Source organism: Syngnathus scovelli, unplaced genomic scaffold, assembly GCF_024217435.2.
Source record: "Syngnathus scovelli strain Florida unplaced genomic scaffold, RoL_Ssco_1.2 HiC_scaffold_28, whole genome shotgun sequence".
Taxonomy (NCBI): domain Eukaryota; kingdom Metazoa; phylum Chordata; class Actinopteri; order Syngnathiformes; family Syngnathidae; genus Syngnathus; species Syngnathus scovelli.
Window position 1 is genome coordinate 646176 of NW_026061370.1, and position 17073 is coordinate 663248.

Consider the following 17073-nt stretch of genomic DNA (forward strand, 5'->3'; position numbering starts at 1 on the left):
CAGACAAGACGTCAATGGACGTGGGCAGAGTTAACTTGTTTAAAAGGGAGTGGGCAGAAGAAATATTTAATTTATTTAAATCTATTTTGAGTGCACACCATTATGCCAATGCATAACAACTGTAAATCTACTAAACAAAACAGCGGTTGCTATATGACATCTGCCACGTCGTGGTCACGTGACATACGTGACGTCGATGGGCGTAACTTTCGCCGGAATTCAAATCCGCGGGGAGAGTTAACTTGTTTAAAAGAGAGTGGGCAGAAGAATTATTTAATTTATTTAGATCTATTTGGTGTGTGCGCCATTATGTCAATGCATAACAACTGTAAGTCTACTAAACAAAACAGCGGTTGCTATATGACGTCTGCCACGTCGTGGTCACGTGACGCGGACGTGACGTCGACGCCTACTTTACATCCCACCGATCACAGGACCCCTCGGCTGCATAACCGTGCCCCCTTCCCAACCAATCGGATTTGCTATACGCGAAAACGACGCCAATGGAAAGAGCTTCCGCCCAAATTTAAATCCGTGGGCGTGGCTCGCAGCAGGAAGTAGGAAAATGGCGGCGATGTTGACAAAGACACAGCGGATGGTAACATACGACTAACAAGAGAAATATTTTTATTTTCTGCTTGCAACTGGACCGTCCAGAGCGTACACGGTAAGTACAACTCATCGTTTTTAAAAAGAAGTACTTTTGTTGCCCTGAAAAGCGAGTGAGCGTGGCGTTTGTGGGGGACGTCGAATTTCGACGATTCTTTCTGGTCAACGGTTGTAAATGATTGTGTTGATTAAAAAAGAAAACTTGATGTAACTCTACTTTTAACTGCCGTTTCAGATAGATTTGGAATTGCATCACATCCAATTTTGCCTAGAGCGTACACGGTAAGTAACACTCGTTGTGTTTAAGGAGATTTACGTTTGTAATAGCAGAAGTGTAGCCGCGTTGCGTTGTACGTGTGAATGTTGGTCCAGGCGAAATGTTAATGTTTAATTTCATTCCTTTAGGTTCCACGGTGTTTGTTGGCTGCAAGTTTTCCACTGCAAGAAGAGGCTCATATCATTGACCAGGAGCGAGCTACAATGGTGAGTAGCCATAACATTTATGTTAAACACTTCCTATTTCATGTCTAACAGTACTTGATTTAACAAATAACCATAAATAAATACAGTGTGGGCACTGAAGTTAACATATGTGATTATACTGCCTAATCTGTCACCGAGTAGATTGTTGCAAAGTAATATAAGATCCAAAGTTGTAATTCAGAATAGTTTTCAAAAGAAGGCCATTAGAATTATATACAAGTCTGATTACCCTGAACAAGCTATTAATTAAATCACAAATTCTTCAATTCAAAGATTTGGTAGATTATCAGACAAATAATGTCTAACAGTAATTGATTTAACACATCACGATAAGTAGATTGAGTGTGGGCACTCTCAAGTTAACATATATGATTATACTGCCTAATCTGTTACAGAGTATGTTGTTGCCAAGTAATGTAGAATAGATCCAAAGTAGTAATCCAGAATAGTTTTGAAGAGGCCATTAGAATAATAAACAAATCTGATTACCTTGAACATAATAACAAGCTAAGTGTTTAATATGTCCTATGAAGTCGAAATTGGGCACCGTCATGTGGTGAAATTTGGAATTGCATCACATCCAATTTTGCCTGGGAACAAACAGATTAAATAAATCTTAGTTTTGAATAAGCCACTCCTTCTCAAACAAGTAAACTCTGCCCATTTCGCGCAGTAGATGTTCTGTTAATATCTAGTATTTATACAAAGTCATAATTTAAATTGCTTTCAACCTTCATTCATCGGTTCAACCAACATTACTCGCTCTTACTACCAACTTGTATTGATTTAACTAAGCGTTTAATACTTCCTATCAGGTCTCAAGGCAAGATTTGGCAAAATACAGTTTCAGCAAATCCAATTTTGCCAGGGAACAAAAATAGATTAAATAAACTAAATAAGTCTTCTTCCCAATAAATAAATCAGAAAAGTCTGTCTTGTAACCAGTCCTCTTCAAACAAGTAAAGTCTGCCCATTTTGTGCCGTAGATTTTGTGTCCATGCCTAGTATTTAAACAAAATCATAATTTAAACGACTTCTTGCCTTCATTCACTTTGGAAATTTGGAATTGCAGCAAATCGAATTTTGCCAGGGAACAAAAATAGATCAATTAAACTAAGTCTTCTTCCCATTAAATAAATTAAAAAAGTCTGTCTTGTAACCAGTCCTTTTCAAACAAGTAAAGTCTGCCCATTTTGTGCCGTCGATTTTGTGTTAATGCCTAGTATTTATACAAAATCATAATTTAAAGGACTTCATTCCTTCATTCACTTTGGAAATTTGGAATTGCAGCACATCAAATTTTGCCTGGGAAGAAAAGTAGATTAAATAAATTTAATAAGTCTTACTACTTCCCATTAAATAAATTAAATACGTCTTACTTGTTCCCACTCCTTTTCAAAACAGTAGTTTAAAACGAGGGCCCTTCACTCAACCTTTAACCCTATTTATTCACCTTCTAGGCTAAGTGTTAAAGGCTAAGTGTTAAAGGCTAAGTGTTAAAGGCTAAGTGTTAAAGGCTAAGTGTTAAAGGCTAAGTGTTAAAGGCTAAGTGTTAGAGGCTAAGTGCCAGAGGCTAGGCGCCAGAGGCGAGTTTTTGTGGGCTGAAGTTTTAGTGGGGTTAGTGTGAATACAATCCAAAAGAATACAACAGAATACAATACAATATAATATAATACATAGATTAAATTCAATAGCTCTTACTACTTCCCATTAAATAAATTAAATACGTCTTACTTGTTCCCAATCCTTTTCAAAAAAGTAGTTTAAAACGAGGGCCCTTCACTCAACCTTTAACCTCAACCCCGCACGTCACATTGTGTTGTATCTGTGAATGTTGGTTGTGGCCAAATGATAGTTTTCTTTCATTCGTTTAGGTTCCACGGTGTTTGTTGGCTATGTTTTCCACTGTCAGAAGGATGAAAATACAAAGTACAACGCTTGGACGTGGGCGAAGACGTCACCGGTGAGTCCTTCCTTCCTATTTATTTACCTTCTAGATGCTAGAGGCTAAGTGTTAGAGGCTAAGTGTTAGAGGCTAAGTGTTAAAGGCAACACAATACGAACAACACAACACAATACGAACAACTCAACACAATATGAACAACACAATATGAACAACACAACACAATACGAACAACACAACACAATACGAACAACACAACACAATACGAACAACACAACACATTACGAACAACACAACACAATACGAACAACACAACGATACTGCACTGAACAACACGATACCGCACTGAGAAACACGATACCGCACTGAACAACACGATACCGCACTGAACAACACCATGCCGCACTGAACACCATCCCGCACTGAACAACACCATGCCGCACTAAACAACACCATGCCGCACTGAACAACACCATGCCTCACTGAACGACACCATGCCGCACTGAAAGACACCATGCCGCACTGAACGACACCATGCCGCACTGAAAGACACCATCCCGCACTGAACACCATGCCGCACTGAACAACACCATCCTGCACTGAACAACACCATCCCGCACTGAACAACACCATGCCGCACTGAACAACATTATGCCGCACTGAACAACATTATGCCTCACTGAACATTATGCCGCACTGAACAACACCATGCCGCACTGAACAACACCATGCCGCACTGAACAACACCATGCCGCACTGAACAACACCATGCCGCACTGAACAACACCATGCCGCACTGAACAACACCATGCCGCACTGAACAACATTATGCCGCACTGAACAACACCATGCCGCACTGAACAACACCATCCTGCACTGAACAACACCATTCCGCATTGAACACCATGCCGCACTGAACAACACCATCCCGCACTGAACAACACCATCCCGCACTGAACAACATTATGCCGCACTGAACAACATTATGCCGCACTGAACAACACCATGCCGCACTGAACAACACCATGCCGCACTGAACAACATTATAACGCACTGAACAACACCATCCCGCACTGAACAACACCATGCCGCACTAAACAACATTATGCCGCACTGAACAACATTATGCCGAAATGAACAACACCATGCCGCACTAAACAACACCATGCCGCACTGAACAACACCATGCCGCACTGAACAACACCATGCCGCACTGAACAACACGATCCCGCATTGAACACCATCCCGCACTGAACAACACCATGCCGCACTGAACAACACCATGCCGCACTGAACAACACCATGCCGCACTGAACAACACCATGCCGCACTGAACAACACCATTCCGCACTGAACAACACCATGCCGCACTGAACAACATTATGCTGCACTGAACAACACCATGCCGCACTGAACAACATGCCGCACTGAAAAACATTATGCCGCACTGAACAACACCATGCCGCACTGAACAACACCATCCCGAACTGAACAACACCATGCCGCATTGAACAACACCATGCCGCACTGAACAACACCATCCTGCACTGAACAACACCATCCCGCACTGAACAACACCATGCCGCACTGAACAACACCATGCCGCACTGAACAACACCATGCCGCAATGAACAACACCATCCCGCACTGAACAACATTATGCCGCACTGAACAACATTATGCCGCACTGAACAACATTATGCCGCACTGAACAACATTATGCCGCACTGAACAACATTATGCCGCACTGAACAACATTATGCCGCACTGAACAACACCATGCCGCACTGAACAACACCATGCCGCACTGAACAACACCATGCCGCACTGAACAACACCATGCCGCACTGAACAACACGATCCCGCATTGAACAACACCATGCCGCACTGAACAACACCATCCTGCACTGAACAACACCATCCCGCACTGAACAACACCATGCCGCACTGAACAACATTATGGCGCACTGAACAACATTATGCCGCACTGAACAACACCATGCCACACTGAACAACACCATGCCGCACTGAACAACACCATGCCGCACTGAACAACACCATGCCGCACTGAACAACACCATCCCGCACTGAACAACACCATGCCGCACTGAGCAACACCATGCCGCACTGAACAACACCATCCCGCACTGAACAACACCATGCCGCACTGAACAACACCATTCCGCACTGAACAACACCATGCCGCACTGAACAACATTACGCTGCACTGAACAACACCATGCCGCACTGAACAACACCATGCCGCACTGAACAACACCATGCCGCATTGAACAACACCATGCCGCATTGAACAACACCATGCCGCACTGAACAACACCATCCTGCACTGAACAACACCATGCCGCATTGAACAACACCATGCCGCACTGAACAACACCATCCTGCACTGAACAACACCATCCCGCACTGAACAACACCATCCCGCATTGAACAACACCATCCTGCACTGAACAACACCATGCCGCACTGAACAACACCATGCCGCACTGAACAACACCATTCCGCACTGAACAACACCATGCCGCACTGAACAACACCATCCTGCACTGAACAACACCATCCCGCACTGAACAACACCATGCCGCATTGAACAACACCATCCTGCACTGAACAACACCATCCTGCACTGAACAACACCATGCCGCACTGAACAACACCATGCCGCACTGAACAACACCATGCCGCACTGAACAACACCATGCCGCACTGAACAACATTATGCCGCACTGAACAACATTGTCGCACTGAACAACACCATGCCGCACTGAACAACACCATGCTGCACTGAACAACATTATGCCGCACTGAAAAACACCATGCCGCACTGAACAACACCATCCCGCACTGAACAACACCATGCCGCATTGAACAACACCATGCCGCACTGAACAACACCATGCTGCACTGAACAACACCATGCTGCACTGAACAACACGATCCTGCATTGAACAACACCATGCCGCACTGAACAACACCATCCTGCACTGAACAACACCATCCTGCACTGAACAACACCACCCCGTACTGAACAACACGATCCCGCATTGAACAACACCATCCCACACTGAACAACACCATGCCGCACTGAACAACACCATTCCGCACTGAACAACACCATGCCGCACTGAACAACACCATGCCGCACTGAACAACACCATGCCGCACTGAACAACACCATGCCGCATTGAACAACACCATGCCGCACTGAACAACACCATCCTGCACTGAACAACACCATCCCGCACTGAACAACACCATGCCGCATTGAACAACACCATGCCGCACTGAACAACACCATCCTGCACTGAACAACACCATCCCGCACTGAACAACACCATGCCGCACTGAACAACATTATGGCTTACTGAACAACATTATGCCGCACTGAACAACACCATGCCGCACTGAACAACACCATGCCGCACTGAACAACACCATGCCGCACTGAACAACATTATGCCGCACTGAACAACACCATGCCGCACTGAACAACACCATGCCGCACTGAACAACACCATGCCGCACTGAACAACACCATGCCGCACTGAACAACACAACGTCGCACTGAACAACACGACGCCGCACAGAACAACACGACGCCGCACAGAATAACACAATACCGCACAGAACAACACAATACCACACAAACAGTTTTAGATAATATTACGTCGCAGTCATGTCACGCGGACATGACGTCAATAGGCGGAACTCACGGCAAAATTATAATCCGTGGGCGTGGCTTGCAACAGGAAGTAGGAAAGCGGCAATTCTGGCAAACAAGACACAGCGGTTAGTAACACGATGACTTACAAGGCAAATATTTTTGTTTTCAGCTTGCAACTTGACCGTCTAGAGCGTACAAGGTAATTACAACTGTTTTTTTTTAGCCCTGAAAAGCGAGGGAGTGTGGCGTTTGGGAGGAATGTCGAACTCGGCGTCTGCTTCCAGCCACAGACGCCAAATTTCGACGATTATTTCGACTGGTCAACGGTTGTAAATTATTGCGTTGACTAAAAACTTTATTTAACTCTACTCTTAACTTTGCCGTTTCAGATATGCGGGTATTACACCGCGGAAATGACGTCAATAGGCTGAACTCTCGCCAAAATTCAAATCTGTGGGCGCAATGGCCTTGAGCGAGACACCGGATACAAACACGACGATTATCAACAGAAATATCTTTATTTTCTGCTTGCAAGTGGACCGTCTAGAGCGTACACGGTAAGTACAACTCATTGTGTTTAAAAAGATTTACGTTTGTGTAGTTTGCGTTGCGTTGTATCTGTGAATGTTGGTTGAGGCTAAATGTTAATGTTTAATTTCATTCCTTTAGGTTCCACGGTGTTTGTTGGCTGTATGTTTTCCACTGCAAGAAGAGGCTCGTATCATTGACCAGCAGGAGCTACAATGGTGAGTACCCCTTTCGTCTTCCATTTATGTTAAACACTTCCTATTTCATGTCTAACAGTACTCGATTTAACAAATAACCATAAATAAATACAGTGTGGGCAGTCACGTTAACATATGTGATTATCCTGCCTAATATGTCTATCACAAATATGTCACTAATCACTAATATGTTTATTTGTTTATCACAACACCTTTGGACCTTCAGCAATCGATTATTTCCCTTCATCTACATAGAGACAGAACGATGGTGTCTTAAACATCTCATTCATTTCACCAAATAACTTCACGCAGGTGGATAACGGCCGTCTCGGTCACGCTATGTTGCGTGATGCAGTTTTGAAGAACCAAATGCATTTATTCAATGAATAAGTCAAGCTAGTTCTATGTTTATGATGTTGTAAGTTACGGTACCGATTGAAGTTGAGTTCGAAGCCAGTGGAAAACAGCGCTGCGTTTGTGCTCTCCAGGTACAAATGTTGTGATCTCTGACTGACGACCGGGCGAGACTCGAGTAAGAGATGTCCAAACGAGCTCCGGCAGGGCGGGCCAAGGCGGAGCGAACGGACGCCCTTCAGGCCGCCAATGACGAGCTGAGAACCAAACTGATGGACGTCCAGTTAGAACTTCAGCAGGAGAAGAACAAGGTGAAAACCTCAACAGACAGACACTGCCTGCCTCCCTGCCTGCCTCCCTGCCTGCCTCCCTGCCTGCCTCCCTCCCTCCCAGTTTTCCCAATGTAGATTAGACATGCGTGTGCCATGACTGTGTCAGCCTACATCAACAAATGCACCGAGGACGTCAGCACCACTAAGAATATCATCACCCGGGGCAACCAACGACCCTGGATGACTGAGGAGGTACGTCAAACGCTACGAGCGCGGAACTCTGCCTTCAAGTCTGGCGACAAGGAGACACTGAGGACAGCGAGAGCCAACTTGAACCGTGCCATCAGGATAGCGAAGCGAGACCGCAGTCGAAAATTTCAGGATCGTTTCCACGACGTCAAAAACATCAGGAGTATGTGGCAAGGCATACGGGCGATTACAGACGACAACTCACCCTCCCCCCCCCCGGTGGGTGTAGTTGATGCTGACTTTCTAAATGGTCTAAATAACTTCTTTGGGAGGTTCGAGGCACTAAACGGCACTCCAGCAGTTAAAACTGTCCCCCATCAGGAAGAGGAGGTACTCTGCCTTGACTCCGCCGATGTGTTGAAGACCCTGAGGAGAGTCAACCCCTGTAAGGCCCCTGGCCCGGACAACATTCCTGGGCGTGTGTTCAGGGAATGTGCAAGTCATCTGGCTGGGGTCATCACAGACATTTTTAACACCTCGCTGGGCCAAGCCACAGTGCCGGCGTGCTTTAAGACTGCCTCCATCATTCCGGTGCCGAAGAAACCTCAAATCACCTCATTTAATGATTACCGGCCTGTTGCACTGACTCCGGTTATGATGAAGTGCTTCGAAAGGCTGCTTAAAGGTCACATCGTTTCCAGACTCCCCCTATTATTTGACCCGTTCCAGTTTGCCGACCGGCAAAACCGCTCCACTCAGGAAGCCATCTCCTCCGTTCTTCACCTGAGCCTGGCTCACCTGGAGGAGAAGAACACCCATGTGCGGAGGCTGTTCCTGGACTTCAGCTCAGCGTTTAACACCATCATCCCACAGCATCTGGTAGGAAAATTGGAACACCTGGGCTTCAACACCCCCCTTCGCAACTGGCTGCTAGACTTCCTCACCAACAGACCTCAGTCAGTCCGGGTCGGACAGAACACCTCTGATGTCATCACCCTCAGCACAGGCTCCCTTCAGGGCTGCGTCCTGAGCCCCCTGCTGTGCACCCTGATGACACACGACTGCGTCCTCAGGTTCACCACCAATCACATCGTGAAGTCAGCAGACGACACAACGGTGGTGGGGCTCATCAGAGACAACAACGACCTGGACTACAGAGAGGAGGTGGAGCAGCTGGTGGGCTGGTGCAGAGAAAACAGCCTGATCCTGAATGAGGAGAAGATGAAGGAGATCATCGTCGACTTCAGGAAAAAACAGCCTCACCACGCTCCACTGATCATCAACAGCTCAGCTGTGGAGGTGGTCAGCAGCACCAAATTCCTGGGGGTCCACATCACAGAAGACCTCACCTGGACTATGAACACTACGGCACTGGTCAAGAGGGCACAGAAGCGCTTGTACTTCCTGCGGAGGATGAGGAGAGCCCACCTGCCCCCACCCATCATGAGGACGTTCTATAGGAGCACCATAGAGAGCATTCTGACAAGCTGTCTCTCTGTGTGGTGTGGAGGCTGCACCGCCTCCGATTGGAAGAACGTGAGGAGAGTGGTGAGGACAGCAGAGAGGATCATAGGGGCTCCTCTTCCCTCCATTCAGGACATTTCATCTCAGCGCTGCATGTCCCGTGCCCGTAACATCATCAATGACCCATCACACCCCCACCATGGACTGTTCTCCCTGCTGCCCTCTGGGAAGAGGTTTGCAGCATCCGCTGCAGGTCCACCAGGTTCTGCAACAGCTTTTTCCCTGCTGTCATCAGACTGTTGAACACTAGAACTGTTGAGCTCTAAACTGAACTCTGCATCACACATTCACAGAACTGTACTTTATGACACTACGGACCTCTATCTTGCACTATCTCGCACTACCAACTTTACTGAACTTGTATAAACCCTTTAAATAGAAGTTTAATACATGGTTTAGCATTCCTCTGCACACTCTTGAATACTGTTTTGCCTACTTGCACTATTGCATAATTATCACTGCTGCACTTTATACTTATTTTTAATATATATATATATATATATATATATATATATATAGTATATGTATATATATATATTTTTTCATAGGATATGTTACTTCTATTCAACTGCAATATCACTACTTTGTTGTAAGACGTATGCAACGGAATTTCGTTTTGTATGCACCATGTGCAGACAAGATGACAATAAAGTTTGTCTAAGTCTAAGTCATGTCAGGTCAGCTGTCTGGAGAGAGAGAGAAGTCAGGACCTGCGGGCGGAGCACCACCGTGCCACCGCCGCCATGACGGAACTCAAAAGCAAACTCCATGAGGAGAAGCAGAAAGAGTTATCCATTACCAGGGAGACATTACTGCGGCAGCATGAAATGGAGCTGATGAGAGTGATCAAAATCAAAGATGGAGAGATCCAGCGACTGAATGCCTTGGTCCTCAGCCTGAGGGACGGCTCCATGGACAAGGTGATCCGCTCTATCCGTGTCTGACTATCCGCACGCCACGTCGGGCTTCGATGCGGCCGCTACCGTATTGTGTAGCTTGTCCCCAGTAAGCGTCGCGGCGCTCCGTTGCGGTCTCAACGGCCCGGTGTGGCGCAATGTCTGCTCAGGTGAGGAGGGGGGGCGCTTTGCTGGCGGAGGTGGAGGAGACGCGGCGGTGTTGGGAGACCGAGCGGTGTCGCCTCCACCAGGAGCGCGGAAGAAGCCCTGGCAGCGGCCCAGCAGGCCTGGCAGTCCCGAGCGGCCGAGCTCCGATCGGCTCATCACCAGCATCGGGAGGAGCTGAGCCGAACCAAGAGAGACTGCGAGAGGGAGATCCGCCGACTGGTAGGACTGATCAGATGCGCGGTGCGTGGCTATGTTCCCAATTTCGTTGTATACCTGCAGTGCAATGACACCTAAGGCATTCTATTCTATTCTATTTCACAAGAAGAAAATGTCCGGTTGCTCGCTTCGCTTTTGTCACAGCAAAGGTGTTCTAGTCGATTCAAGAAAAAAATTGGCCGGTTGCTCTCTTTGTTTTTGTCACAATTCTGGCAAATGAGTTTGCCCGCCTGCCTGAGCGCTCCCCGTTTGTACATCCAGACGGATGAGATCAAGCTGAAAGACAGAGCGGTTAGTGTTTTGGATGAAGCCCTGGGGCCGGCCACGTCCACCGCCTTCAGCTGCAGACTCAGGCTGCCGAGCAGCAGATCGCTGCCCTGAGGGATTCCCAAAGGGCGGGCCTAAACTACCCTGGAAGTGGGGTCAACGCCGCTACTAGCAATCCTCTTCATTGCGTAAGCCACCTCATCACACACTTGCAGTACGCATGACTTAGTTCGTTGCTGGAGGAAGGTAGCACAAAAACAGTTTTGAACTTTGAACGAGTGCTTGTGTGTGTGTGTTGCGGGGCGTTTTCAGTCTCAGGAGGATCGGGACACGCGACGGTTTCATCTGAAAATCGCTGAGCTCAGCGCAGTCATCAGGAAACTGGAGGATCGAAACGCCCTGCTTTCTGAAGAGCGCAATGAACTGGTAATTTATTGACGGCACGCTTGAAGGTTTGCGCTACGTTTGATGCGCGCCATCCAGCGAGGCACCCATTGCGCTTGCTTATTAGTTGAGCGGCGCGGCGAGTCGGTTGCCTGGTAGATGTCTTTTATTGGGAGCCAAAGCCACGATTCCGTTCAAACCGATGCAAAAGAAATGGATACGTTCTGGCCCGCGTGTTGTGCGTCTTTCACATCCCGCACTTCATGCTTGCAGCTAAAGCGACTGAGAGAAACAGAAAGCCAGTTTCTGCCACTCCTGTACAAAAACAAACGCCTGAGCAGGAAGAATGAAGAACTCTCGCTGGTGCTGTGTCGCCTTGAAAACAAAGTGCGCTTTGTCACCCAGGAGAACGAGGAGATGGCAAGCTTGGTAAGTCGACGCGGACAACGGCGGCGTGCCAACAGAGTCCACTGCATTTGTGTTCCACAGAGAAGGCCTAGTTCGCTCAATGACCTGGACCGCGGTTGCGGCCAGCAGGACGGTGAAATGGAGTTCCTTCAAGTTGTGGAGCAGCGGCACATCATCGACGACTTGTCCAAGGTCTTCAGGCAGGCGACTCGGTGCACGTACGGCAGCGCCGCGCTCGCTCGCTGTCGCCAGGAAACCTTTTCCGTCCAAAGCTTGGCCGGCGGCCGCCATCCAAAAAATTGGCCCCTTAAATTCCGACCTTTCAAGCAGGAGCATTGTGCGCACGCGTTTGAACACGCTTTAGACTTGTTTTGCCGTTTTCAGCAGCTCAAAGCTCCCGTTTTGTCCGCGCCTTTGCCACTCGCTGTGCGCTGAAAACGACGGACTTGCCCGGCTGCTCAGCCCGTCAACCATGAGCCGCGAGCGCGACGTCATTGTCCGTAGGCAGCTAGTGGCAAAATGCACCCTGTTAGAGTTGCGCTCGCTCCAACTTATTTTGCAAGAACCACACGGGAGACAAGTAAGTTCTTTTGGACACCTGCAGGTGGAGAGTCCATCCGTTGTACGAATGAAGTCTGACTCTCGGCTCCTGCACGAGCATTTTAATTAAGAGAAACAGGGTGGGTGTAAGAGTGGATTGAATAGAGGAAGCCCTTGACCTCTAGTCAAAACATAGCAAGGGGTGTTTTACGACTTTGTGTAGGAAGGGATAAGCGATAGGGATAAATAAGGGATAAATAATATTATTTATTACAGGTCGCAGTCAAAGTCAAAGCAACACAATGATACGATAAAGATAATCTGGAAAACCCTGACACACCCTGTAGTTGTCACTTTTGGAAAAGACGAGCGTCCCTCCAATCATCGCCGGTGACGTGTTTTTCAGGCTCTGGAGACAGGAGCTCATGTCAGAAATGTCATTGTGAGTCGCGTTTGTTTCTGCGCCGGAGCCGTTCGTTCCCTTTGCATCCAAAGAATCTCAAAGGCGGATTATTTGTGTCGACAGGAGAGAGATTTGCTGCTACGATACCGACGTCGAGAATCTCTGAGGAGGAACAAAGCGTGAGGTCCTGCAAGGTGAGTCTGTTTGTTTGCGGCTGCTTGGTGTTGCGCAAGATGAAATGGCCTTTTTCTCGCTATCGTTCCTCTCGTCGATTCATCGTGAGGTGTCGCTTCAGTTTGTTCAGAGAGATGTTTGCTTCCGCGCCCGCAGGTCATCGAAACATTTTACGGCTACGACGAAGACGTGTTGGTGGACCCGGACGGATCGTCCTTGTCTTTTCACACCGACAGAACCCCCGACACGGAACCCGAAGAGGTAGCCCGCCATTTCTGCCAGCGTATTGGCACCAAACATTCCTCTTCAGCCTGGAATCGGACTCGTCTTTGCGTCGCGGGTGCTTTGTCGCCGGTCTGACTGATTCTGGTACTAGTGCTGTGTTGCATTGGTGTGTGCATGAAGAGGCGGAGCTTCGCTACCGCCAGCTGACGCAAGAATATCAAGCGCTGCAACGAGCCTACGCTCTGCTAGCCCAGACCAGCGAAGGGGACTACGACGCCGAGAAGGAGATCAAGGTGGCGCCCCTTCCCGCAACCCCCGGCCGGGTCGCAGCCTCCCCGTTCTCACCCAGCCTCGGGTGTTCTCTAGTCTGAAAGGAGGAGGAGGAGCCTCCCTCCTCCTCCTTTCAGACCAGAGAAAAGCTGATGGTAGAAATGGGTCACTATCAAAGCAGAGTAGCAGATCTGGAGTCAGCGCTGAAGCAACAAGGACAGGTAAGCTCATCAATGAGCACACCTTTTTCTCAGACAAAATAGCTACATTCTTCAGTCACTCATCCGTCTGGCATTACTGGACCAACCCCCCCCCCCCCCCGAACGTGGCTGGGAAAATGCGGAGAAAAGCAAATGTCATTTTCCAGTCAACCAAAGAATTTGTGGATGAAAATGACACAACATTCCAAAGCTGTCCACGCGTTTGTCTCTTCTAGAATGTCAAGTGGGTGGAGGAGAAGCAGCTGCTGCGTCAGAGCAATCAGCAGTTGGCCGAAAAGGTGACGGAAAGAAAGGCGCTGGGCGGAGTCGCTTGGCGTCACACCTGTCGGGAAGCCCCGCAGATGAGGTCTGACTGTCTTTTCAGGTCAGGCGGATGGAGGCGGAAGAAGCGCGTCTGAAAGAGCACATCCAGGATATCCGAGACCAAAACGAACTGCTTGAGTTCCGCATCCTGGAGCTGGAGGTGGGAAGACTCGCACAAGCGTGTTGAGGCCAGAGATGTGACGGACGGACGGACGGACGGACGGACGGACGGATGCATGCCTCTGCCTTTCAGGAGAGGGAGTGGCGCTCCCCCGTCTTGAAGTTTCTGCAAGTCCGTTTCCCAGACGGCCTCAGCCCTTTGCAGATCTACTGCGAGGCCGAGGGCGTGAGCGTACGTAAGGCGTCCCTTGCAACCCTAACCTTAACCCGAGGTCCCAGAACACCTTACATTGCTCCTTGCGCCTTTCCCCCGGACATCGTCATCAGTGATCTGATGAAGAAGCTGGACATCCTGGGCTATAACGCCGTAAGTGTATGTCGAACTCCTTATGTTCGCACTCCACGAGACTCGGCGGCTCAAATGTGACTTTTGGAAGGCTTTGCGCTGAAAGAAGCTTGTTGACGCTGTGCCTTTGGGCTCTTGCAGAATCTCACCAACGAGGAGCAGGTGGTCGTGATTCACGCCAGGACCCTTCTCACCCTAGCCGAGAAGGTAACGCGCACGTCCACGCACGCTCTCGCATTCTGCTTATGTGACAGCAGCCTTTCCTCAGTGGTTAGAATACATCAAAGTGACCAAGTCAGCACTTCAACAGAAGATGTTGGACATTGAAAGTGAGAAGGTAGACAGACACGCGACATCAGCCAAGGGGAACTCCGGCAATGTGCCCCAACAATTCTGACCTTGAGCTGTGCTAGGATATGTTCTGCAAGCAGAAGGGCTACCTGGATGAAGAGTTGGACTTCAGGAAGTGTTCCATGGACCAGGCTCATAAGGTAAGCCGCCCTCAAATCTCCCGCCGGACCACTGATGGACGAGGATTGCGGCCCAGAGGATCCTGGAGCTGGAGGCCATGTTGTACGAGGCGCTACCGCAGCGGGACTGCCCCGCCACGGACGGCGAAAAAGCCAGCCACGCTGGCGTGAATGACGTGCTGACGGCGGATCAGAGAGAAGAGCTTAGGAGCGCCGTGGACCAATGGAAGCGAGCCCTGATGTGCGAGTTGAGGGAGCGCGACGCTTGCAATCTCCAAAAGAGAATGGATCTGCTGCACAGCGCGCAACAGGTAAGGGCCCAAAGCCAGCCCGGCACTTACTTGCACGCTTACTGGCTTTTGAATGCCACTTTCCATTTGTCCGTCCTAGAGGAACAAAGAGCTGAAAGAATTCATCGAAGCTCAGAAGAGACAAATCAAACAATTGGAGGAGAAGTTTCTGTTTCTCTTTCTATTCTTCTCCTTGGCCTTCATTCTGTGGCCCTAACACCAGCTGGTGAGTGAGCTCCAGCGGCACCGCACTCGACACCTCCGATACACTGCCAGCCGGTCTCAGACGTTGGCAGACGCTCCGATGCCAACGTATACCCCCCGCCACGGTGACAGAGGCACCGCGTCACACCGGCGCTCATCCAATCAGAAGGCAGGAAAAGCAAATTCACATGCAGGGCACTTTTGAACCAGAAGAGAGCGCCACAAAAAACGGTTGTTGCCCCAAACGCGCACTAAAAAGGGTCAGAATAACAAGAGTCCCACTGGCCAGCCGGGGCCACCCGTCCAGCTGTTTCTTCAGGGGGGAAAAAAATTGGAGTCACCGGTGAGTACATTTTGCATTTAGCTCTGCTTTTCTGCTTCTGTCTTCAAGTGTGTGGCATCCTGCGATCAAAGATTCAGCCAACCCCAAAGCGGTTGACCTCAACGTCCCACCACCATGCCTACCAGAGCAGGTGACGTGATGCTTTGGACATCCTTCCGTCTCAGATGCCCAAAAGTACTCTTTGCCACATCTGCGGCAATACGGTGTCTTTTCAAAGGTGCAAATAAATCCAGCGTGGGCGGAACACGCACGTCTTCGGTTTTTCCCGCTTTGTTTGTGTGACAGCTGTTGTGAAAATTTTATACAAATAAAGTTGTATAGTACAGGTTTGGCCAAGCCGCAACTCCCGAACCGCATGCGGCTCTTTTATGTTCATATCAACATTTGTGTGTGTGTGGGGGGTTGTGCGTGTTGGCTTCACTTGAGTTCAATTTGGTATTTTGGTCAAAAGCGCATGTGGTGAAATTCCACAAAGTAGGATGGGCAAACACATTTCTTTAAACTATGAGTGTCAATTGGGCTCTCGAAATGGCAGGGAAAAGATGCACAGCAAAACGAAAATACGTAGATGAACACAGGACGTTTTAATCAGAGTGGGAAAGTTTCTATTTTTTGTTGAACGTGATGGCAAACCATTCTGCCTGATATGTCAGACCTCAGCGCATTTCAAAGATTCAAATCTTCAGCGCCATGCACTTCAGCTCACTCCATGCTAACATTGATCAGGCGTCGAACCCGCAACATCATGCTTAAGAGGTGGCCATGCTAACCAGTGCGCCATTATGGCAACGCATAATAACTAAGTCTACTGATCAAAACAGCGGTTACTATATGACGTCACTACGTCGTGGTCACGTGACGCAGACAAGACGTCAATGGACGTGGGCAGAGTTAACTTGTTTAAAAGGGAGTGGGCAGAAGAAATATTTAATTTATTTAAATCTATTTTGAGTGCACACCATTATGCCAATGCATAACAACTGTAAATCTACTAAACAAAACAGCGGTTGCTATATGACATCTGCCACGTCGTGGTCACGTGACATACGTGACGTCGATGGGCGTAACTTTCGCCGGAATT

At 48.5% G+C, this 17073-nt stretch overlaps 1 protein-coding gene and 1 long non-coding RNA gene across 3 annotated transcripts; both read left to right on the top strand.

Moving 5' to 3' along the window:
• The first annotated feature begins 539 nt into the window (after positions 1-539).
• On the top strand, positions 540-3082 carry LOC137839955 (uncharacterized). The gene is made up of 4 exons (XR_011086345.1): positions 540-667; positions 845-891; positions 1015-1092; positions 2967-3082. It is a non-coding gene; the product is annotated as an uncharacterized lncRNA (long non-coding RNA).
• An 11930-nt stretch (positions 3083-15012) lies between these two features.
• Positions 15013-16162, top strand: LOC137839961 (janus kinase and microtubule-interacting protein 3-like). Of its 2 annotated transcripts, XM_068649769.1 has the most exons (3): positions 15013-15466; positions 15546-15671; positions 16041-16162. In XM_068649769.1, the coding sequence occupies exons 1-2, from the start codon at positions 15254-15256 to the stop codon at positions 15660-15662; spliced, it is 330 nt and encodes a 109-aa protein (XP_068505870.1). In that variant the 5' UTR covers positions 15013-15253; the 3' UTR covers positions 15663-15671; positions 16041-16162. The 2 variants fall into 2 exon arrangements, with proteins under 2 accessions (XP_068505870.1, XP_068505869.1); XM_068649768.1 differs by having other exon boundaries at positions 15546-16085.
• The last annotated feature ends 911 nt before the right edge of the window (positions 16163-17073 follow it).

Coding starts and splice junctions, on each gene's coding strand:
- LOC137839961 (XM_068649769.1), top strand. CDS start 15,254: ATGTTGTACGAGGCGCTACCGCAGCGGGACTGCCCCGCCACGGACGGC. Junction 15,467..15,545: donor TGCTGCACAGCGCGCAACAG/GTAAGGGCCCAA, acceptor TGTCCGTCCTAG/AGGAACAAAGAGCTGAAAGA.